This window comes from Oncorhynchus gorbuscha, linkage group LG05, assembly GCF_021184085.1.
Source record: "Oncorhynchus gorbuscha isolate QuinsamMale2020 ecotype Even-year linkage group LG05, OgorEven_v1.0, whole genome shotgun sequence".
Classification (NCBI taxonomy): domain Eukaryota; kingdom Metazoa; phylum Chordata; class Actinopteri; order Salmoniformes; family Salmonidae; genus Oncorhynchus; species Oncorhynchus gorbuscha.
The window spans coordinates 18991817-19017251 of NC_060177.1; the positions used below are offsets into that span (position 1 = coordinate 18991817).

Genomic DNA, 25435 nt, shown 5'->3' on the forward strand with positions numbered 1-25435 from the left:
CAATGCTGATTACAAACTCACACTCACGCTGCAGCACTGCCACAGACACTGGGATAACACATAGCCCAGAGACGGATTACAACTACAAGCAGAGGGATGGAGGGAGGGAGGAGAGAGAGAGAGAGAGAGAGAGAGAGAGAGAGAGAGAGAGAGAGAGAGAGAGAGAGAGAGAGAGAGAGAGAGAGAGAGAGAGAGAGATGGGAGAGTGAGAGGGAGATGGGGGAGCGAGAGAGAGAGAGAGAGAGAGAGAGAGAGAGAGAGAGAGAGAGAGAGAGAGAGAGAGAGAGAGAGAGAGAGAGAGAGAGAGAGAGAGAGAGAGAGAGAGAGAGAGAGAGAGAGAGAGATAGAGTGTCACGACTTCCACCGAAGTCGGTCCCTCTACTTGTTCGGGCGGTGTTCGGTGGTCGGCGTCAACGACCTGCTAGCCATTGCTGATCCATTTTTCTCATTTTCCATTGGTTTTGTCTGGTCTTCCTTCACACCTGGTTCCAATCCCATCAATTACATGTTGTGTATTTAACCCTCCTTGTCGGTGATTGTTTGATTGTATGTTATGAGCAAGTTGTGTTCTGGTGTGCGACGGGTTTTGTACCCACTTTTATTATTTAGTATATTATGGTTTTCAGAGTTTGTGAGCACTTATTAAACAAATCCGTTTATACCAAGTTTGTTCTCCTGCGCCTGACTTCCCTGCCACCAGCATGCCATTACAGCGAGAGAGATGGGGAGAGATATATATACTGGTTGACATTACATAGAGTATGACTGAGATTGAGAATCATACATTCAGATCATCCAACTAAACAGCACGATTTGACCACTCATGTCACACAGTGGAGGCCATCTGCTGCTGACGTGTGTGATCTCTTTCAAAATCCTTCTACCTCAGAGAGGAAGGCTGTGATTTAGTGAACTGTCCCTGTGGATGAAGGTGCTGTGGCTTCCCGCTGGTATGATAATTAGTCAATAGGCCTTGCTGTGGTCCAGGTGCACTGCTAACCAGATACTCTGACTGACACGGCAAGCTCCTGTTGGCCATAGCCTGGCTCCTGTGAAGCATAGTGTGGAGTGTGGACCTCCTCTCAGCTCCAAGGAGGTTGGGTTACTGCCTTGGTGAGAAGTTCTCACCCTTTCACATTAGCAACTGTTCATAGTGTCACAGGTCACCCAGGGTTGCATGTTACCCTCTGAGACAGAACCTCCACTATGCACACCTGTTCCCAGGGGGAACAGGACATCCCAACTCAATGGAGAACGACCTCTCCTTCTCACTTCTTCTCCACAGACACACTCGAGTCATCACAGGAACACTGTGAGATAATGTGTACTGTTATACAGGCCAACCACCAGGTTGAACTGTAAAAGCAGTCCCGTTACATCAGAATATAGATGTTATGTACTGCAATCTCTAGTGCAACCTGAAATGTAAAAAGCCTTTTTATAATTTTTCCATAAGGGAACGTAGATCTAGAACATGTTTCAATATCCCAGGTCAGTGTTGGGATTAGGGTTAGCCTGCAGCCCTGCCACACTCCTGCCTGAAACATGTCATTCAGTCTAGCCGGCCTATAAACATTGATTAAAATATAACAAACAAGCTTTTAGCAGCAGCCAGAACTACTCCTGGCAAGACGACACTGCTGGCTACACTGGCACAGGCAGAGGACTGGCGATGCCCAGGCAAAAAGGGGGCGTTTGTGCGTGCATGCCTGTGTGTTGACATTCCCTGATGCAAGCAGCAAGTCTCTGTAACAGAGAACACTACAAAGAAGGAGATTAATATCTGACCGGCTTGAGTGCATCACTTTCTGACATGCCTCCATGCACAGAAATTGCGTTGTCCTCGACAGGCCACCGATAAAGAACAAAAACATGTCTCGGCATGCCACTCAATGCACAATAGAAAGAGACATTAGGAATTCATTAACTGCACGCAAATCCAATCCAGAGCTGGTTGTGCTGGCAAGGATTCAACCTGTCTGTATAGAGCCCAAAGGAACAGGCTAAAACCTAACAAACACAACTATCACCTGTCCTTGTCTTGGGGACAACACAGTGTTGACTCCCTATGTCCATTATTCATACTTTAGTGCATTATAGGAAGCCGGTCTATCTGCATGTGCATTCAACCAAGGTCACCTTGGATCTTCATAATGGAGGCCATTTTTCTTTCTCCTTTAATACCTTATACTGACATTTTTAACTCTTGACAAGTGGTGTCTGGAAAGCACTCCATAAATAATGCATTTACAATACCTAGTAAATAAACATTGGGTACAATCGTTAGCCCTCCTGGCCACTGAGTTTAATAGAGTTTTTACAGCTAAGGTGGCTATTCAGCTTAATGCAGTCCTCACTGCTGGGAGGACATTTCATTCATTAGCGCAGTCACAAGCACTTAGAGCACTTTAAGGACCAGTGACAGAGAGGACGGAGGAGGGGTGGGAGGGCGGTAGAGCCGCTGAGTATGGCCACTGTGGCGGGTTCAGGCACGGAGACTGAGATGGCAGCCCAGTTAGGCAAAGTTGTGGTCAACTTTTGTCTGATTGGATTTGAGGGCAGCGAACTCTGATGATGATATACATTTAATTAATGTTTTGTTGGGGGACTGAAAGAGGCATGGCCGGCCGGCGGAAGGAGACCCACTCTGTCATCGTCTGTTAGGACTGCTCTCTGTCCCAGTCCACAGCTTTACCGTCGCTCAGTAGCAAATATGTCCTCTGGACAAGCACAACGTCACACAATTATCTAAATGACACTTTCTGACTCATTCATCACTGAATCTAAGAGGATACACAAAGTCCAGTTTAACCAACTTCAATGTTAATGGTGTAGTAACAAGTGTCCACATTGTAATAGGTGAAACAGAGAGGATTCTCATGCCCTCTACCATTAAGGTCAGCAAGCTCAGTCTTGATCCATCATCACAATGAGATGAGATTCCTGACCAGGGACATAACAGGGAGGACTCAGTCAGAATAATGGCAGCAGATGGTGTCTAGCTCTGCTCTGAAGACTCCAGTGATCCAGACCAGTGGAGGGACTAAAGCAGGGTGGATTAGGAGGAACAGTTGTCTCCATGATACTGTAGCTTAGTGATATATTTAGCTCATCGCTGCTTTGTCTTACATTAGCCAGGTCATTAAGGCAACAAATGGCTCTCGAACCTCCTGGTTTGCCCGTAATGGGTTAATCCTGCCCGTTCAAAGATGCTCACAGAGGCTCTCTATAAACACTGACATAGATTATGAATGGTAACAACAGTTACCCGCCTGCCCTAAACACAGTACTCTATAATATCCCTTCTGATGTGCAGCAATCACACAGTCATCTCTACTGATGGTGTCAAGCCTCCACAAGGACACTGAATCTCTCCATTCCAGCAGTTTACAGACGACATATTGAACTTCGTGAGCCTCTTGTCTTGTTCTGTGTTCTCAGAAACTAATTTCCTCCAACAAGGGAGTTTATTTAGGTGGTGTTGATGCATGGCGCATGAGGCAGGGCCAGGCTCTTTTATTAACAGGAGATGAAAACAGCTGTACTGCACGTTGAAGCACTCTCTCCTCCCTGCGCTAACATACGGCCCTGGATTACCAGCTGCACTTGACCATTTAAATTACTGCAACAACCGGCCCTCACCAGCTGGGGCTCATTACCATAACGCCCGCCTTCGCCACAGAGGGCTCAGAGGAGTGCGCCCGCCGCGGAAAACAACCCCATCAGAAACCAGAGACACATGAGAGATTCCTCTGTGCCGAGGGAAAGGTATCATCTCTGGAAAAGTCAAGGGTATGAAACTAACGATACCATTAAGACAACAGGGGAAGACATACTAGTTAAGACACTGTTTTTACTATTAAACACATAAGTCAACAATATCATAAATAATGAATCTGAAGAAATTATTGTAAATCTAATATCTAACATTGCTCAAATCTAATATCGTTATTAGTAATATTAGAATTTGGATGACCTATAAAATATTGGGATGGAGATTGCTATCTACTGAATCATTCAGGACAGTTGATACTGTGCAAAGACCACCAAACAAACACTTTATAAAAAGAAAGCAATAAATTATTTTTAAACGAACGGACATCTAATTTATTTGTGTGATGTAGTGCTTAAGCTAAGAGTTCCCCAGGCGCTGAATGAGACACCAGCGTTCCCAGGGGGCTCCAAGTCTGATTGCATACTACACTATACTACTAGTGTGGTGCTAATTAAGAATGGGGGAAATGTTGTAGCGGCTCTTTCAAACATTTGTTTTTCCACTGTGAGTTCTTCTTACAGTTTGCAGTCTGTGGGAGAGAGTTGGGGGGTGACAGAAGGTTCTGTTGGGTACTGTGAGATACCATATAGGACTAGGGAGTGGAGGGTTACCATAGGGTGACAGAAGGTTCTGTTGGGTACTGTGAGATACCATATAGGACTAGGGAGTGGAGGGTTACCATAGGGTGACAGAAGGTTCTGTTGGGTACTGTGAGATACCATATAGGACTAGGGAGTGGAGGGTTACCATAGGGTGACAGAAGGTTCTGTTGGGTACTGTGAGATACCATATAGGACTAGGGAGTGGAGGGTTACCATAGGGTGACAGAAGGTTCTGTTGGGTACTGTGAGATACCATATAGGACTAGGGAGTGGAGGGTTACCATAGGGTGACAGAAGGTTCTGTTGGGTACTGTGAGATACCATATAGGACTAGGGAGTGGAGGGTTACCATAGGGTGACAGAAGGTTCTGTTGGGTACTGTGAGATACCATATAGGACTAGGGAGTGGAGGGTTACCATAGGGTGACAGAAGGTTCTGTTGGGTACTGTGAGATACCATATAGGACTAGGGAGTGGAGGGTTACCATAGGGTGACAGAAGGTTCTGTTGGGTACTGTGAGATACCATATAGGACTAGGGAGTGGAGGGTTACCATATAGGACTAGGGTGACAGAAGGTTCTGTTGGGTACTGTGAGATACCATATAGGACTAGGGAGTGGAGGGTTACCATAGGGTGACAGAAGGTTCTGTTGGGTACTGTGAGATACCATATAGGACTAGGGAGTGGAGGGTTACCATAGGGTGACAGAAGGTTCTGTTGGGTACTGTGAGATACCATATAGGACTAGGGAGTGGAGGGTTACCATAGGGTGACAGAAGGTTCTGTTGGGTACTGTGAGATACCATATAGGACTAGGGAGTGGAGGGTTACCATAGGGTGACAGAAGGTTCTGTTGGGTACTGTGAGATACCATATAGGACTAGGGAGTGGAGGGTTACCATAGGGTGACAGAAGGTTCTGTTGGGTACTGTGAGATACCATATAGGACTAGGGAGTGGAGGGTTACCATAGGGTGACAGAAGGTTCTGTTGGGTACTGTGAGATACCATATAGGACTAGGGAGTGGAGGGTGACAAAAGGTTCTGTTGGGTACTGTGAGATACCATATAGGTTCTATTAAGTGCATTTGATATGTGAGGAATTCAATTGGCACATGCATCCCTGTTAATAGCCAGGACTCATTTTGTCTGTAGGTGTAGTTGACTTTGACTGATGAATGCGTCCCTTAGTGAAGAGCTTTCTGTGTTGAAGAATATAAAGGTAATGTTCCTGGCATCAGGTCAGTGGCATGTGTTTTACGGCCTGACAGTTTGCCTTGGCAGTGGGGGGAGACCACACTTAAGCTGAGGTGTAGTGCCACCCACTCTTTGTCACTGTGGAAAGGGTTCAGAACAAACTGGAAACACAGTCACGTCAGTCCTCCCTGCCTCTGTCTGTGTGTGTGTGTGTGTGTGTGTGTGTGTGTGTGTGTGTGTGTGTGTGTGTGTGTGTGTGTGTGTGTGTGTGTGTGTGTGTGTGTGTGTGTGTGTGTGTGTGTGTGTGTGTGTGTGTGTGTGTGTGTGTGTGTGATTAATTAAAAGAGAGGTTGAGTGGGAAAAAACTAAAATGATAGAGAAAGATAGAGGGAGGGAGAGGAAAAGTTTGACGCCATTTCAAAAAGGAAGCATTCATACACACTCCGTCACACACTCCCTCCCTCCCTCCCTCCCTCGCACACACACACACACACACACACACACACACACACACACACACACACACACACACACACACACACACACACACACACACACACACACACACACACACACACACACACACACACACACACACACACACACACACACAGGTACTTAGTGTCCTACCATCTTGCTCTGTCTTTGTCATCTCCTCCAGCTTCTTCTGCTTCAGTGTGTCCACCACGTCGGCCAGGCTTCCTTTGCGGCGCTCCGGCGTTCCGAACGCAGATCCGCTCAGCAGGTCGCCGCGCTCCCGGGCCCCCTCCTCAGGCTTGTGTGGGGAGGTTGAGTTATTCCGGAAGGAGTACAGGGAACATACTTTATTGCTGTCAGATTCCTGTAAGAAAACAGCAGTTGGGAGGGGATGGGGAAAGAGAAAGGAGGGTGGATTTAATCATTAGTATTTCCCTTTGTATTCTCTCTGTCTCTGAGTTTTATCGGCTGTTGACAGTTGATGTAGTCAAATGTATTGATTGCTAGTTCTTTGGTGGCCCAGGGCGATGTGGCCATATCAAATGACTCCTCTCTGGCTTTCATACAACAACAGCTCCTATCAAATGATATCTGGCAAGTGAAAATAGTGTAGTGAAATGATGAGGGACACTTTCAGAGGGCATAGCCATAATGTGTGTGTGTGTATGTGTGTGTGCGTATGTGTGTGTGCGTGCGTGTGTGTGTGTTCTCAGGCACTACTTTACCTCCGGAGAATCTACACAGAGAAACCTCCCAACTATAATTTCTCAAATTGCGTTTGAGTGTACATTTGTGTTGGGGTGAGTGCTGTGTAATTTGTTCATTTTTGAGCGGAGGCCTATTCTCAGCTGAGTGCTGCGGGCCATCATAAATCTGTGTCCTGTCTCAGGTTGTTGTTGTTTTTGTGTCCCACCTGTGTGTGGTTTAGTATTTAACTAAGGGTCCTGTCTGAGACTGATGGCTGGGTGCTCTCTGTCCATGGAAAAGGAGCAGGAGGAGAAAGAGAGAGTGAGAGAGCGAGAGAGCGAGAGAGCGAGAGAGAGAGAGAGAGAGAGAGAGAGAGAGAGAGAGAGAGAGAGAGAGAGAGAGAGAGAGAGAGAGAGAGAGAGAGAGAGAGAGAGAGAGAGAGAGAGAGAGAGAGAGAGAGAGAGAGAGAACTTGGGTCATGGCTTCTCAGACACAAGGCTGTTTTAATTATGGCTTGCAGAGAGTGAGGAGACAACAGGTAATTCTGCTGTCAAGAGTTGAACCCTTTTACCTCTGTGTATTCTCACATCTGCTCTGTGTGACATGTATAGCACTGCCGGATCTGTCATTTAACAACAAACAGCGCAATACCTTCAACACACACATAGAGGAGGAAGCCATTCTACTGAAGGACACACAGATAACGGTGAAAGTGAACAACCCAAGAAAGGAACATCATGAAGGTAGAATGTTGAGAAGTGGGTTGGATCTGCTGATATTCCCAAAGAACATGGAGTGATGTACAGTACACTGGGCATTCCTGTTGCAATCTGTTATCCAAGCTTAATATCCTCAGACAGGCAGAGGAGTCAGAGAAGTGGTTCGGTTCAGTACCAGGGCCCGGGGTGGCGTGACAAGGTCTACACCGAGCGCTGGGCGGGCAGGATAGGGGTGATTATGCAGGGGTGGCTGTGGCTGTGCCAGGGCCAGTGGAGGGTGCTTGTGGGGAGTGGAGCGGCGCTGGGTTAATCAGCTGGCGCAGGTTCAGGGCACAGCCCACACAGACGCATGGCACAGCAGTGGAGTCAGGTAATCAGCAAAGGCAACACTTTCAGCCTTCTTACCGTCTGCCTCTCTCCCCCCTCTCTCTCTCTCTCTCTGTCATTCCCTCCTTCTCCCCTCTCACACTCCCTCTCCCATGTGCCATCTGTACCAAGTCAACTTGAGCTGACGGGATCTCGACACTTCACTTTTCCAACTTCAATGTTTACAATTGAATGGTAAAAAGTCATTGTCATGCAGGGCCAGGGCCAAGGCCATGGCAATCCACAGCCAACTGTGATGTGACAATGGTGGGGAAAACTAATAGCTTTGAGGTACATTTGTGATTTTCTTTCTATAACTAACCTCCAGACTTGTCATGGCACCATGTTCTAGTCCTCCTTCCTTGGCCTCATGTCGCTCCTCAGTACGAAACCACAGCCTGACACCACCATCCATCTGATAGATTCTACTCAGACTAGAAGCTCCATTAACTGGCAGTGCTCAGGTTTACAACCCTTCAGTTCTCGTTGTATTTTATGTACAACGCAGAACAATCAACCAGAACAAGATCATTTTACATATTGTTACTACATATGTAATATATTGGCTGGTATTGCTCAAGTTGAAAAGGCAGCAAAAACTTTCGTTTTTCATATCTGGATAAAATAAAATAATTGAAGTAATGATCAACTGAAAAGGATTTGACATTATGCAAACTAAATGCAAGCATTTCCTCCCTCAGATCCAAAATGAATAGAATGAACTTTTCATACGGATCCTTTCATTCTATCAAGAGGCTGTCGAGTGATTGCAGTGAGTAACACGAGACAATGCACAAAACATTCTTTCAAATGCTCTAATTACCTTCATCACTAACGGCCCTGTGATCCAATTAGAGCCTGTCAGAAGAGCGGACCACCTGAGCAATCTCCTGACTGTCATTTACATACTGGACGACAAGAACAGTGTCTCCAGACCGCCCAGCATCCTTAGAAAACAAGCCGGGACAAAGGGCCTGGGATGGGGCTGGGAGTGGGACGTGGGTGGGCAGGAGGAGTGGGGGGCAGGGACTCTCTCCCAGCAGCCACTGCAGTGTGGAGCGGTGGCCCCTGGAAGGCTACTTCAGAGCCCCTCTGGGTCTCTTTACTGCAGGCCCGTCTGTCACAAACAGCCACCTGCCTCCCCGGCTACAGCCCACAAGTGCCTCTGCTCTTCTCTCCTCCGCACACATCAAAGCAGCTCCACAGATTGTCTGGGGCCTGCTGCAGATGTACACAACAACACATATTGTGGGAGATGTTTCTTTGATGACAAATAGAATGCAGCCTGTAGAAGAAGCGTTGCAACATTCGTTCAGTCTTCATTTGTCAGGCTGTGGTATTGCATTGTGATTTGGGATGCTGTGTTTTACTGTTGATGTCACTGAGCCTGTAGTCAGTCTTCATTTGTCAGGCTGTGGTATTGCATTTTGATTTGGGATGCTGTGTTTTACTGTTGATGTCACTGAGCCTGTAGTCAGTCTTCATTTGTCAGACTGTGGTATTGCATTGTGATTTGGGATGCTGTGTTTTACTGTTGATGTCACTGAGCCTGTTCAGGCTAATAATAACATGTGTTATAGTTGGTTTGGTGCTGCCTATCTGAGGGTCCCAGGATCCCTACGGCTTCACAGTATTAGTAACAGTACCCGTGGCTGGGAGGAGGAGGGAGGGGCTGGGCATGTGAAGAGTTCCCTTTTACAAGCACAGAACAATGGGTGGCTGTTGAGCCTGTATCTTGGCCCCAGTGCATCCTGGTCCAGAGAGAGCCTCCAGTGAGGGAGTCAGGCGGCTGGGGGGCTGAGGGGCCCGGGCAGGCCCTCTAGAACAGATATCCTCTCAGAGACTTTGTTCCACTGTCGTATTGTCTCCCTATTTATAGTTTCATCAAATCTGTGTGTGACGCTAAAATGCAACTCAATACGTTGTTGTCCTCTTCTTTTAGAGTGGGGAGGATCTCAAGACACTCGTGAGAGCTTAGACTTCAAAGACAAGTGCTTGGCAGAATGCATGGTCTTAAGTCCGAGGGCTCTGTTGTGACCGTGTCCTTGTGGGAGAAATTCCTCTCTGTTAGGGCACAGTGACAAGACAGTTTTGTGTGTGTGTGTGTGTGTGTGTGTGTGTGTGTGTGTGTGTGTGTGTGTGTGTGTGTGTGTGTGTGTGTGTGTGTGTGTGTGTGTGTGTGTGTGTGTGTGTGTGTGTGTGTGTGTGTGTGTGTGTGTGTGTGTGTGTGTGTGTGTGTGTGTGTGTGTGTGTGTGTGTGTGTGTGTGTGTGTGTGTGTCAGGCTTACTCACACTCAGAGGCTAGACAGTGGTGAAAGTCATTAATGGTGAAGGTCACCAACGGAATATTCAGAACATTGTCTGGAGTCTACCTCACCCCTGACAACGTTGGAAAACAGACTGCTGTTGTACAGAGACAATAATACGGTACCCTCTGAAACCTTCTGATGGCTTGCCTGTCACCTACAGTAAATAGTGAATGGTACACTGAGTCATTACAGTTGACACTGAGTATTACAGATAGATCCGTATCAGATAGATCCACAAAAAAACTGCTAAGACATATTATTATTCTTTCTTTGGGATGTATGTTTTCTAGGAATTACAAGATGTATCAATGATTCCTCATTCCTACTTACATTGGTATTATTTTTAATTAGCAGTTGTAATATGTCTACTAGTCAACTGGTCTACAGGGTGGTGTCTCTCACCATGCGCTGCTGGGCTGACACCATGCTGTCCCAGTCACTCTCTGGAGGGACACTGCTGAGGGGCTGCAGTTCGTCCATGGAGCCCTTGCTGTGGAGCAGGCTGTGCAGGGGCAGCTGGGGCGCCCCGTGGGCCTCGGCACTCTCCTCCTTATCCCAGGACAGGTGGTCCTGACTCATGGCTTCCTCCCCATCGGCGACGGAGACAAACGGAGAGGTGGCTTGCTTGGAAGACATTATTCTGCTGTGGAAGAGAGAAAGAGAAAAGGACAACCGGTCAGAAAACTGCAAAGCCTCATAGTTAAACATCAGACAGTTTTATGACTCCGGGACGACAAAACAGCTGATGTCAAATTGGATTTACGACAGGTATGCTGGATGTTTCACCATCCTCACATCAACCTACACCTGTTGGTGCCCTGAAAAACAATGTTGGACCTGACTCAAAGTTGGAGAAATCCTATCAATGGTCATGTGGCCTGCTGAGGAGGTGTGAGAGCAGGCCATGGGGCTTCTCCTAATCCTTTGTTTAATGTAAATGGTGGAGATGAGGCTGGAGCGGTGCCTGTGTCTGGGCCAGGCCCAACACTCCCTCCCTCCACCCAGCCAATGATTAGGCCGCTAAGAGGGTTACTATACCACATAACATGCTCTCATTGAAGCTCTAACACAGCCCCACATAGTGTCCCAGTCAAGCCCCAGTCAATAATGACCCTAGATAAAGGTAAACATGACAACACTATTCTCTATCGCTCCAAATTCAGATAATGCCTTAAACCGCTTTTGTTTGATTATGATAAACAATTATAAGGAGATGACGAGTCTTAGTAATGTGCTTGTCCTCTTAATTAGCAGAAGAGCCTTAATTGATTGAATTGAACAGTTGACAGAACGATCCTGCCACCAAACACAACACCAACCCCAAGCTGCTTCCTTTCTACTTTCCACTCTCCAAATTAGCAAACGATTAACTTTTCAGTGCTACACTATTTCTCCAGGCCAATAAATCCTACTTAAGCAGCTTGGAAATCAGATCCTGGCAGTGGAAGACAGACTTTTAAAATCTGTTACACGCTTTCATGAATATTACAGTGAAGAGTGTACTTGACATATCAGGTGCAAAGAAAACAACTGTTAATACCAATTTAAACAGTGTTGAAATTGGTTTATGTAGCTTAACATTTCCCCTCATCATCTTACAGCTAATTTAGCCTTTTCTTACAATTACAATAAGGCCACCCTCATGCTGTGACCAAACAATGACTGAAATCAATACTGTGTCAGAAAATCTAATTATGTGATTGGTATTTACAAGATAATCATATGGCATTCCTACTGATTTGAAGTGGGGAAAAGGAGCCAGTCCATATTTATTGGTCATTTTCTTTTCCCCACACCCCTGATCTGCCTTTATCTAAGCTGCTGGGTATTTAACAATGAAAACAGCATGTGAGCCTCAAGTCTAGGTCTCATCTCTGCTGGAGCTTCTATGCCAGGGAGAGGCAGGGATGGGCAGGGGAAGACAGGGAGAGACAGGGGGAGCTCTGGGTGTGAGAAATCTGGCCCACTCTTCCACAGGGTCACTGTGACGGAGGTTTAGCCGCCCCATTAGCTAGGCTATGGGCTGGAGGAAGGAGACAGAGAGGTGGGTATTCTAGGTCAAGGGCTGTGGTGTGATCGTGTCCTTGTGCTGCCTGCTGGGAGGACCATGAGACAGACAGACAGACAGACAGACAGACAGACAGACAGACAGACAGACAGACAGACAGACAGACAGACAGACAGACAGACAGACAGACAGACAGACAGACAGACAGACAGACAGACAGACAGACAGACACACACACACACACACACACACACACACACAGACACACACACAGACACACACACAGACAGAGGAGAGGAAGGGGAGGTTATGGAATCAGCTAACCAAAACCTCAGCCAACTCCACCGTACCTCACCAGACTCTGCCAAATTAATGGCATGGGGTTCACAGAGGGCTCAAAACAAACTTGACACAGGGAGAGATTAACACACAGTTTGGTGTTAGAATAATCTGATCAAGAGTCTAGGTGCTTCCACACTCCGGCCAGCGCTCAGCAGCCTCAGCTCCTCTAAAGAATGACACACACACAGTGCTGAACAGCAGAGCAGACTGGCACTCTCAATGTGAACTGTTAAACACAGTTCAATAACTCGAGTTCAGAGCCAGCACATTACTGTATTTCACAAGGCATTACAATAAAGAGTGTTGAAAACACATATACGTATTAGGACATCCAAGTCTAACAGGCAGGCGCACACACACACACACACACACACAAAACACACACACACACACGCACATGCACATGCACACACGCACGCACACACACACACACAGAGGCACGTAGTTATAGATCAGTATTTTTGGTGGTGGTTAGGGTGAAAATGGCAGGCCACGTTAATCACCCAGGCCCCAGCAGCTGTGTCAACAGGGCCAGTCTGACAGGTACCCGTAGCGCTGGGAATGAAGGAGCCTCACTCTCTCTCAGACCGGCCTGTGTTGTGTTTTCTCTAGAGAGACTCAGCTCTCAATTTTATTCAGACAATAAATTGTTTCCTGTAATTATATCAAATAGAAAATGGTCTCTAAATTGAGAGTGTTAATTGAACATCTAAATTAAGAGCAAAGTTCAGAACTTGTTGCATGTTGAGAGTGATGGTGTGCTGTGAGGAAGATGGGGGTGGAGAGAGGTTTGAGAAGGGGGGGGGGGGGCTCGAGTTAAGAGATTCCGTCACATTTTTTATTCATGCATCCAAAAAGCCCGGGCCTCCAGCACAACAAGCTCCTGTCTTCAATGGAGTGCGAGAGTGAAACAAAGCACTTCTTTTGCATGACACAGTAAATCAAGTGGTATTATTTTACCACTAAAATATTCAGTCTCTCAGGCACTTTTACCCCGGTCTCCAGCCATCAGTCAAGCTGCTGAGGCGTGAGAGAGACAGAGTGAACAGGGCTGACTCCATCCTCCTGTAACATGTGTCTACAGCAATCTTGTTAGAAAATGCAACAGATCTGCGGCAGGCTCCGTAACAGCATTTGTCAGTGGGTTAATAATTTATTAGCAGAGCTGGGAGGGCTGCGCTCAGCTAAAGAGAGCACAGAGCGAGGGTGCCCCACCCCCCAACCTCTCAGAGGCCCTATACAATACCAGCTCTCATTATTGAAGGGAGAGAGAGGGAGGGATATTGCAATAAGTCTCAGAAAATGTCAGAGGGCAACAATATGTACATTATATAGTCCCCAAAGCCTATGCTGGGATATAATGGTACACAACGTGAGTGTTTGATTCCAGAATTGTTTGACTGAAGCAATAAAACATAAGGTGTTTCATAGAGTAGGAGAGCAGCTGGGGTCCAGGTCGACAGTGGTGATTGTGAAACATTGAATAACAGAGTATCCAAGGCTCTGGTGAGACACTCATAAAAAGGCTCAACAAAACAATCCGTTTATACATTGTATTCTAACTACACTGCATTCTGCACTGCTGCTATTCCTTTACCCTTATCGATAATGTAATGTGTTTCTCTAGTAATGAAGCCCAATATGTGCCTTTGTGTACATTGAGCAGTGAGAATATGGCAAACTGAAGAAGCCTCTCTGGCGTGAATTCTTGACAAGCCGTCTCCCCTCATGCTTGATTACACAATAACAATGGACAGCTAACAAACCAAACTAATCAATAAGAGCATGACATGTTGCCTGCCTTCTCCCAGACAAAACCCCAGTGACTTTGCAGAGGAAAGAAAGAGGAAAAAGGGCTATATACAGTTGAAGTAGGAAGTTTACATACACTTAGGTTGGAGTCAATAAGACTCGTTTTTCAACCCCTCCACACATTTCTTGTTAACAAACTATAGTTTTTGCAAGTTCACCAGGACATCTACTTTGTGCATGACTCAAGTAATGTTTTCAACAATTGCTTACAGACAGATTATTTCATTTATAACTCACTGTCTCACAATTCCAGTGGGTCAGACGTTTGCATACACTAAGTTGACTGTGCCTTTAAGCAGCTTGGAAAATTCCACAAAATGTTGTCATGGCTTTAGAAGCTTCTGATAGGCTAATAGACATAATTTGAGTCAATTGGAGGTGGACCTGTGGATGTATTTGAAGGTGTACCTTCAAACTCAGTGCCTCTTTGCTTGACAAAAATAGAACTATTTGACCATAATGACGATCGTTATGTTTGGAGGAAAAAGGGGGAGGCTTGCAAGCCGAAGAACACCATCCCAACAGTGAAGCACGGGGGTGGCAGCATCATGTTGTGGAGGGGCTTTGCTGCAGGAGGGACTGGTGCACTTCACAAAATAGATGGCTTCATGAGCAGGGAAAATTATGTGGATATACTGAAGCAAAATTTCAAGACATCAGTCAGGATGTTAAAGCTTGGTCGCAAATGGGTCTTCCAAATGGACAATGACCCCAAGCATACTTTCAAAGTTGTGTCAAAATGGCTTAAGGACAACAGAGTCAAGGTATTGGAGTGGCCATCACAAAGCCCTGACCTCAATCCTATAGAAAATTTGTGGGCAGAACTGAAAAAGCGTGTGCGAGCAAGGAGGCCTACAAACCTGACTCTGTCAGGAGAAATGGGCCAAAATTCACCCATTATTGTGGGAAGCTTGTGGAAGGCTACCCAAAACGTTTGACCCAAGTTAAACAATTTAAAGGCAATGCTACCAAAAACTAATTGAGTGTATGTAAACTTCTGACCCACTGGGAATGTGATGAAATAAATAAATGTTGAAATAAATCATTCTCTTAACTATTATTCTGACATTTCACATTCTTAAAATAAAGTGGTGATCCTAACTGACCTAAGACAGGGAAGTTTTACTAGGATTAAATGTCAGGAATTGTGAAAAACTGATTTTAAATGTTTTTGGCTAAGGTGTATGTAAACTTCAGACTTCAACTGTATAGCTGACAATACTGGCCACATTTAAAGGATTAGGAGTGAGGGCTCATATGGCCTGGAATGCTTTGAGTCTTGAATTGTTGCCACTGATAATGTTTCATCACGCGACAACCTCTGTTTAATTGGTTAGCATTAGAGGACCCTAGGTCTTATGACTGGGCCGTGTGTCTGTGGCTATCGCATTTCCTCCTCTATCGTAACAAGCTCTGACTTTCAGCCCGCTGTCGCTGCTCTTTCACACTGCTGACCTTTTATAGACAATGGTGATAAGTAACTCCACACCAGCCCCCCTCCTTCGCCCCTTTCCTCGCCCTCACGCCACACAGCCCCCACGCCTCTTCCCTCTTCTCCCAGCCTTAATCACAGGTCACTTCAGCAGAAAAATATTAGCCCCCTTAGCCTCAGACACCACCAACCAATTTTGGGAGGGAGAAATGATGAAATAAGTTGTTAAAACAAGAGGACCATTGTTTGAGGACATAACGATGGGAACGCTGGATATGGCAACAAGCCGCTTTATGACTGAGTTTCAGGTTTCCATGGGTAACGACGTGCAGGTATACACACACACACACACACACACACACACACACACACACACACACACACACACACACACACACACACACACACACACACACACACACGCACACACACACACACACACACACACACACACACACACACACACACACACACACACACACACACACACACACACACACACACACACACACACACACACACACCAAAATGCAGAAAATAAAAGGTATAAATGAAAATGATTTGGGGAAATATTCCTTAATGGAATCTTTTGACTTTCTCTAAAGAAAAATCTAAAGTTATTTGAAAACAAAGGCATTTCAACAGAAACTGAAAATTGGGTGAACATCTAAAAAGCATGACGTCTTTAGACAACAACGACTGGAACAAAGTTATTAGGTCAAATATTAGCATTACATCATACTAACAATGGAAAACAAAAAATGCAAAAATGAGCGGTTATCGCAGGCCAGCACAAGTGCCATTTGGTGCACCTAATGAAATATCATTGTAGATGTAAATGCATTACACACCATGCTGCTGAAGGCACTGTGAGAACATGGTCAGAGCATCACTGTCTACACAAAGACGATACAGGCTTTACTCCAGAGCACAAGTCAGGGCTCACACACATAGTGGGAGTGAGAAAGAGGTCATATAAGTTCTAGTATTCAATTTATTTTAAGCAATCTACAATACATAAAAAAAATGTATAAAACATTTAACTGATTTGAGGACTGAAGGCCATATTTCTTTACATTTGAAAATATCTTTTGAATTTTCTTTCAATAGACATTCAATATTGTCTATCTATTACAGATACTGTAGATGAGCCTGAGACTGGCTGTACAAAGTACAAAGGGAAAATATAACAAATACATTAAAAGTGATACAAAGGTGGAACTGTAAAGTATTTTGATTTTACAGAAGTGTGTAGAGAGATATTTTTCTGTCTTCTTCTAGAGGTCTTTGTAACCTCCTATTCCCCCACTGTTGTCCCAGGTGACATAGCAGGGATCCACAGGGTCTTCACCTGGCATAATAACATGTTGCTCCCTCACAGCTCCCAGCTGGGAAATGACTGACACACTCACTGCCGTTTAGCACAATTAAATGATCGCCTTCCATTGTGACTGTGTTGAAGATGAGCCTGGCACCCCATACATAAACATATAATAATGATTCAGCTTCTACCGCTCTCCTTCCCTCTCTGTGTAAAACACACACACACACACACACACACACACACACACACACACACACACACACACACACACACACACACACACACACACACACACACACACACACACACACACACACACACACACACACACACACACACACACACACACACACACACACACACACACACACACAGCAGCTAACACTATCTATGAGACCCAGTAAATGGAAGATTGATGGAGAGGAACTCCTTACTTCCTACTGTAAATTCTAAAACAGTTACAATATTTGAAGATAAACTCGTCTACTGTATGAGGATGATGAGATGTGAACTCATATTCTTTTTGAAGTCTATTTCACAGTTTATTTATGATAATCAGATTTATTTGACATTATTTAGATTTTGTGGATTCTACAAACAAATGGCTCTGCGAGACATTATAACTTTTTTTGGAGAGAAAAAAATATATAGATGTTCAAATTAAAAGTTCAAATTAACATTTCACTTCCATGATATCTATTTCAGACAATAATATAAAAATGTAATCCAAGGAGAAAAATTCAAGTGGACGAAGTAATTATGGGTAATAATATTAAAATATTGAAAATTGCTGGGGAAATACATACACCCTAACAACGTAGCTGGAGAGAGTTGTCCAAATTAATGTGTTTAAATTGTTCCTCTATAAATGTTGACCTTCCCCCTTCAAAAAGTCAACTCAATTACACAAGCACTTCATCCTCCACTTCACTCACTCTCCTGATGCTTTCTCTATTAGAAACCAACGTAGTTACTCTAAAACCCACACTCAAAAAGACAGCCACCCAGAGCAAATTAAGCAAGCCTCCTCAAGTGCACACTTTAGATATAGAGCATAGCATCCGTAATTACTTTGCACAGTAAATTATTTGCAATAATATCCTGTTGGAGGAGCCGTCTTCCGTCTCACTTTAAACACTTGTGCAGCTGGATTAGTTAGACAGCCTGGTTGGTGTCCTGCCCCCCCTTGCTAGCTGCTAGGCAGAGCCTGACAACAGAAGCTGATGCAGGTGTGAGAGCTCTGAAGTGGCTTTGTCTGTCTGTCTGTCTACCCAGTGAGGGTCGAGGAGCACACACTCACAAACTGAGCCGCTCGTCTCCACCAATGGCCCCCTCCTCCATTGGTCCTCCTCCTCCCGATCCAAGAGAGACAACTTCAGCGCTGGATGGCATAACACCTCCTCAGTTCACCAGGAGCCAGAGGGGTCTCTCTCTCTCTCTCTCTCTCTCTCTCTCTCTCTCTCTCTCTCTCTCTCTCTCTCTCTCTCTCTCTCTCTCTCTCTCTCTCTCTCTCTCTCTCTCTCTCTCTCTCTCTCTCTCTCTCTCTCTCTCTCTCTCTCTCTCTCTCTCTCACAACCACACACACTCACGAACACTCGCTGACCGGCCAAGCGTCCAGTGTAGTCCTTTTCCTGTCTGTTTCACAGTACTCTGTCGCAGATGGCATCCACGAGGAGAAGTAGAGGACAGAACTAGAGGACAGCCAGGAGCAGCACACATAGGAGCAGCACCCACAATAAAGAACAGCAGAACTACTGCACAACCTCAGAACTACCACTCTCTCATCCAGCTAGCAGTCTGGCGCTATTGAGAGGCAAGAGAAGTTACTTGTTTTTTCCTTCCCTCTCTTTCTCGGTCTCTCTCTCTCTTACACTCCCCTGCTCTCTCTCTCTTACACTCCCCTGCTCTCTCTCTCTCTCTGAACGTGTAGTGGTCTGCGCCTTCTGGGGGATGAAGTTCCCAAAGTACCTTCTGTCACTGCCACTGCAGTTAAGCAAACTTTACAGCCAGTAAAGCCATCAACCAACACAGGCTATTCGCTGAGCAACAGTGGAGCTTTGTGGCTCCCCTCCCAGTTGACAGTAAGTTATGAGCCCTTTGTGAGTGCAGGGGAAGGAAAGCAGAGATCGGAATTTGGCAGGAACATAATAATACAGAATTCTCCTGTCTGTGGAACCTGAAGTTTTCATGGAAACAATCAAGCATTGTTGGGGTAAAGAAAAGAGACTGACAGATGAAATATAGTGGGGGGCCCTTTTAGGAAAACATTCAACAAAGTGCCATTCAGGCCAGGTCCTTTCTGTCATTTATAAAGATAACTTCTATGCACTTGAGAGTTTAGAGCAAAGAGTTCCGATTGAACAAACCAAGTGTAACATCTCCCACAGTCCACAGTGCACAGAGCTGTGGAGAGGACTGGGGGTGCCAAACAAGTAGGCTGGGGGGCTGCCAGGCATCACAAGGTTCCTAGAGATACACAATGAGTATATAGGGGACAGAGGGGGAGGAGAGAAAAGGGGCCCCTGAAAAAATGCATAGAGCCGCGCCAAAAGAGCAGGAACAATGGCTAATTATGAAGGAGTAATTTTGCAGGGGGACAGAAAAAGAGAGGGACACTGGAGACACAGAATGGATTATGAAAGCGGGGGGGGGGGGGGGGCTCAGTCTGTGGGCCTCAGTCTTTGGCCTGCTCCTTATGAGGTCATCACTGGCAGCCATTGCCCAGAAAAGTTTGGTTGGTACAACTGCCGTTTGGACATCTGGAATGTCGGCACACAGTGGCCTGCTTTCTCCACAACTATCCTGATTCTTTTCTTTTCCAAAAATAGGACACTTCGCCAGCGCTGGTCACTCAATTTGGAAAATGTACAACGTCTAATGAAAAGAATAGCAGTTTTGTTCTCTTTCATTCTCATCGCATAAATGGATTTCTGCAGGAGGGGGGGGGGGGAATTACCTACAACGCTGCTTTGATTAAGCGGCTCTATTCTAGGGATTGGCTGGACAACAGCTCATTAGTTACAGTTAGTCCCACCCCTAATTCTTTGGGGATTTGTTTTCTTTCTTTCATTCTTTCTTTCTTTCTCTGTCTTTCTCTGTCTTTCTCTGTCTTTCTCTCTCTCACTCACTCATGAATTGAAATAATTCATTGAGCGCGCAAACAAGGCACACAAATGTGTCCACCTTTGTCACTCTGGACGTTTTTCTCTATCTTAATGCCTTGTATGTTCTCTGAGGGACTGAGGGTGAGAAAGTGATGCCTGGCATAAAGGGAGGGAGGGAAAGGGCCATATTCTGAGAGTGGCAACGTTTCATGTGACACGTCAATCGGAAAATCAAAACAAGGGTAGTTCATTTGCTCCACCCAGATGAGACCATGTAGAAGGAACTGATGAATAGAGGTCAGGCAGGCCACACCTCACAGATTTATTATTAAGCCTTATTATGTTGGGAAACTGACATTGATTGCCGATTTAAACCACTGAAACCAATTCATTTGCCCTTGTTGAATAGAAAGCATGGTCAACAGTGTGTAACGTTGTGACAGGTCGGACGGGAGGGCCGAATAAAAGTGGGCGGCTAAACGAATGCTTGGCAGCCGGCTCTGTTTGGAGGTGGTTCAGAGTTATCCTGCTGACTGACAGCCCATACAGAGAAATAGAGGCTGCAAGGAGAAACGAGATCCGAGGAGCCAAACCAGAACCACCTGCCATTGATCTGAGTAATTGCCCAAGAATTTGGTTCACAGAAGACATGTTCAGCCCCTGTTTTAGCAATGCTTCACTCACAGAGCGGCACGGAGAAAACCACTATAACTGAATGGGAAACACAGTCTAATAAAATCAGGGAGCTGACAGACATGGTTGAAGAGAAAAATGTGCAGTATATGCAGTCTGAGAGAACAGGCTCTGTACAGGATTAGCCGCTGACTGATACAGAAAATGTCTCACCAGTGGGCTGTTAACCATGTGTCTGACCACTGATACTTCGCTCAAACTCACACTGCATTCATCTATTTGTCAAGATGCCAGATAAAAAGACATGGTAGGCCTCTGTCGAAATATAAATATCACCGCAAATGATAAACTCACTGCAATCTATTACCTACAAAAACATCAAATAAGACTCCTTTCTGCCTGGTCAGCAGTGAGCAGGTTTTGATGTGGAAATGGGGCCATTATTTCTCCTCTCACTATCTCCATCACAGCCCCAGACCTCTGGTAGTTTCTGGTAGTCAGAGGCAGTCATGTTGACTAACACCTTGGTGGGAGAGGTTTCTCTTCTTTCCTGGCAGACGCAGACCACGCATGCATCATGACAGGCTTTCAGAATGAAATCATGAACTAAATTGCTTTCTTTAAAAACCACAAGTGTGAGCCAGGGGTTTGTGTCTGTGTCTGGCCGGTGGCCACGTCCCTCTGGTTCCCAGGCAGCCTCTCAGGCAGCCTCTGCCCGGCTCTGTTGTGGTTCCCTGCTACCACATTCATTACGCTCAGCGCAGCCCGGCTCAGCCTCAGACTCGCTACACTGTGGTGGGGCTCACTCACTGGACCCGTAGGAAATCATCTGGTCGTCCATTTCAGACGGCCCCGCTCCACACAAAGAGGCCCTTTGTCCCAGGACGTTCACGACCACCCTTTAGGTCTCAATCAGTGAATCAATCAAAAACATAGAAACAAATCTGCTTGTATAGCTGGGGTTTTAAATTCTGAAGGGGGTTGTCTGAAAGACTGACTCAACATTTCACATTTACACTGCTTTATTACCAAACAACAATCCCTACTGTGACTGACATCACATCATGACACAAAGTCGCAGTTCCTAACAACACTTTATTTTTTAAACATCATTAAAATAGCATTCTGATGTGTCTCGCTGTGCCATGGAGGTTAACATTGTATTGCTATATCTCTTACAAACAAACGTTTAAAAGACTAGTTCCTGAAAACGGAAAGCTGGGGGACAAAATCAACTGAAAAGTCAACATCCTAAAACACACAGAGAGAGAGAGGGACACAGTAAAAGTATATTATGCAACAAACAAAAACAGAACACAGGGCCGTGGTCTTTGGAAATACTGTCTCTATCTGACTCAAATAGACTAAAATAAGCAGCAAACAGAAAAAGGCAAATATCTGGTGAAGGCCAGACAAATAGTGGATAGTGATTGTAACTGAGCTGTAAGAGAGGATAACGAGCCGCCAGTCCCCCACCTCCCCCTGCCCCGGCCCTCCGCCCCCATCCTCCGCCCCGGCCATCCGCAACCCCCCCCGCCGCCCTCCGCCCCCAAACCCTGGCCCTCCGCCCGCGTCCTCTGCCCCTGCCCTCCGCCTCCGCCATCCGCCATCCGCCCTCCGCCCTCCGTCTCGGCCCTCCGCCTCGGCCCTCCGCCCCGGCACTCTGCCCCGGCCCTCCGCCCCGGCCCTCCGCCCGGCCCTCCTCTCCAGCCCTCTATCTGTCCTTCTCTCACTAGGCTCAAGGTAGCAGATGTGTCTTTCACAGCCTGTGGCGTGTGCAACCAATCTGCAAACAATAGCTGGGACTTGATAAAGGTCGAATGTCTGTCGCAACACACTGGTTAGGAGAGAGGTAAAAACGCAGAGTCCACACCATGCTGCAAACCCACGCCCTACAGCGGTTTCTCCTCTGACATGTCACTCCAGCCTAACTGTAGGTGTGACTGTGAGAATGTGTGTGTGTGAGTTAGTGGGCCACTACCATGCTATTTAAGCCCGTCAGTAAGCCCATTACACCAGTATAAGTCACCTCCCTGACATCCCACTGAGATAACAGTTGGTGTAAACATGTACAACCCTATTAACCTAATAATATACATGGAGCCGGCTACAGTGGCCACAGGTCCGTGTGTGAAAGCCGTCTCTGAGTCTTAAATACCACAGTCAGCCGTGACAGAGAAACAGATACAGACACAGCCATGACCTCTAACACCACACCCCACTCTTTGTCTGTACTGTAGACAGGACACTGGACAGGACCACAAGTTCAATCTGAGTTCATTATGGACTCTCTATTGGTCAATGCCTGGAGTCAATGCAGTAATAGACATTAGAATGGCATTTCTCTTTATCTATTCCAGTAGACATCGACAGTATTAAGAGAACGCTGAAGTGACTGATGTTCAGAGAGAGAAAATACTGTTGGCATCTCAGTTGATCTCTACACTGTAAATACGCTGCATTATTAATTGCATGACACACTGGTTCAATATGGATTGAATTTCACAATGCCAAAGTAAAAGCCACTGTGTGTGTGTGTGTGTGTGTGTGTGTGTGTGTGTGTGTGTGTGTGTGTGTGTGTGTGTGTGTGTGTGTGTGTGTGTGTGTGTGTGTGTGTGTGTGTGTGTGTGTGTGTGTGTGTGTGTGTGTGTGTGTGTGTGTGTGTGTGTGTGTGTGTGTGTGTGTGTGTGTGTGTGTGCGTGTGCGTGTGTGAGTACACTGAGTTTCTCCCAGGTTTATGACAGTAGTAATAAACAAGCCTGCAGGCCACAAACAGACAAATGAGGAGGACTGGAATACATTATTAGAGCTCATCAATTATCTTTATACCAGAGCTGGAGTGATGGCTTAGTTTTTGTCGTCTCTTCTTAAAAACAAAATATTATGGGTAAAATATGAAAATATCTTTAAAGAGAACAACAGAATTATTTACATAAAAGGATAGATTATACTCATTTGAAATCAGTGGGTCGTTCCACAGATTATACAAATTAAAAAATGTCCTGTGACTAGGAAATGTGTCTTATCACAAATGTGTCTTATTTCTAATATGGAAAAGCATTAATATCTATTCATTTAGTATTCTGTAACTATTCAGTTGTCTGTTCTCAGGCTGAAGAAAGCCATGAAAATAACCTCTCCAGGTACTGTCCTGTATGGTCTCGCAATATTCATGGTTGTGCAGCCATTTTAAAATGATGAAAAACACATTGCATTGAGCGATATGAAAGCATAATGTCCTACGGGTGTCAGTCAGCTCAACAGTGAGTGCAGCGGAGAGACCATGTCAGGGTAAATATTTAACAGGAAGCCATTTAAACCAATAGAACTGCAGGAGAGTGAGGAGCCAACGCATGTCAGGAAACATAGGCTGTCCTAGACTAGGGGACTGCTTTGTACAGACACAATGAATAGGAGAGGAAGCACTGATCTGTCCACTGCATTCATCTATTATAAATGCACATGTTGCCTTCATGCTGTGCAGTTAAACATATATATGCTAGGGCCTCACGGGCGGCGCAGTGGTCTAAGGCACCGCATCGTGGGCCGGGCGCAGTACACGCTGACAGGGTCGGTAGGTGTACAGTGTTTCCTCCGACACATTGGTGCGGCTGGCTTCCGGGTTGGATGCACGCTGTGTTAAGAAGCAGAGCGGCTTGGTTGGGTTGTGTTTCGGAGGACACATGGCTCTCGACCTTTCTCATCGTTGTAGCTATGAGACAAGATAGTAGCTACTAAAAAACAATTGGATACAACGAAATTGGGGAGAAAAAGGGGGTAAAAAAAAAACAACGACAAAAAAACTTTAAATAAAATAAATAATATGCTTCTGTAACTATGTGTACAACTATAGCTGAATGTGTAGAAATGCTGCATATGTGTGTGTGTGTGTGTGTGTGTGTGTGTGTGTGTGTGTGTGTGTGTGTGTGTGTGTGTGTGTGTGTGTGTGTGTGTGTGTGTGTGTGTGTGTGTGTGTGTGTGTGTGTGTGTGTGTGTGTGTGTGTGTGTGTGTGTGTGTGTGTGTGTGTGGTGCACAAGGATGTGTGTCTATCTTTGTTCTTTGGGAGGGCCTCCCTGGGTTCCTGCAGTGTAATGTACAATCCCCTGTAATATATCAGCAGAGTGTCAGCCAGCCAGCCAGCCAGCCAGCCAGCCAGTCAGCCAGTCAGCCAGTCAGCCAGCCATGAGTCTAGGAACGGGATAGTCGGCTATAAATGGCAGGTACAGCTCACAAGCTAAAAATAAAGGGGGTCTGTGTTTTTTAGGAATGGTGTTCCTGAATTAAACACAACAGGTGCCAAACACTAAATCACAACGGCTTTGCCTCAGGCTTAATGTGAGAAACAAATGAACGTCAAAGCAAGGAGAGAGTTCGCTAACTCCTGAATAATGAATAAGAGTAAGACCGACTCATGTTTGGCCCATCACTTCACTAGACTCGGCACGTAACAGAGTCTCGCTAGATCTGTTTGTCTCTTTCTGTCTCTGACTACCTGTGTAATGCGTATCATGAACTTAACCACACTACAGAATTGAACATCTAAGAATGTCAGGAGAAGATTCAATTCTGGGAGAAGGGGAGAGATCATGTGTTGTGGCTTAGAGGCCACTCGGGGATTGAATCACGGCAGGACAGGACGTGAGACC

At 45.8% G+C, this 25435-nt stretch overlaps 1 protein-coding gene across 4 annotated transcripts in view; it reads right to left on the reverse strand.

Annotated features, from left to right (window-relative positions):
* The window catches only part of LOC124035616 (transcription factor SOX-6-like), a 226213-nt gene that overhangs the window by 140052 nt on the left and 60726 nt on the right, over nucleotides 1-25435 (reverse strand). For 3 of the 4 annotated variants that reach the window (XM_046349156.1, XM_046349154.1, XM_046349153.1), the window contains exons 1-3: nucleotides 18352-18487; nucleotides 10536-10776; nucleotides 6206-6416 (exon numbers count right to left, since the gene is read on the reverse strand). In XM_046349156.1, coding sequence (XP_046205112.1) covers nucleotides 6206-6416; nucleotides 10536-10776; nucleotides 18352-18443 — 544 coding nt within the window. In that variant the 5' untranslated portion in view covers nucleotides 18444-18487. Of the gene's footprint in view, nucleotides 1-6205; nucleotides 6417-10535; nucleotides 10777-18351; nucleotides 18488-25435 lie in introns of those variants that run through there. The other variant, XM_046349155.1, reaches the window with a different exon arrangement.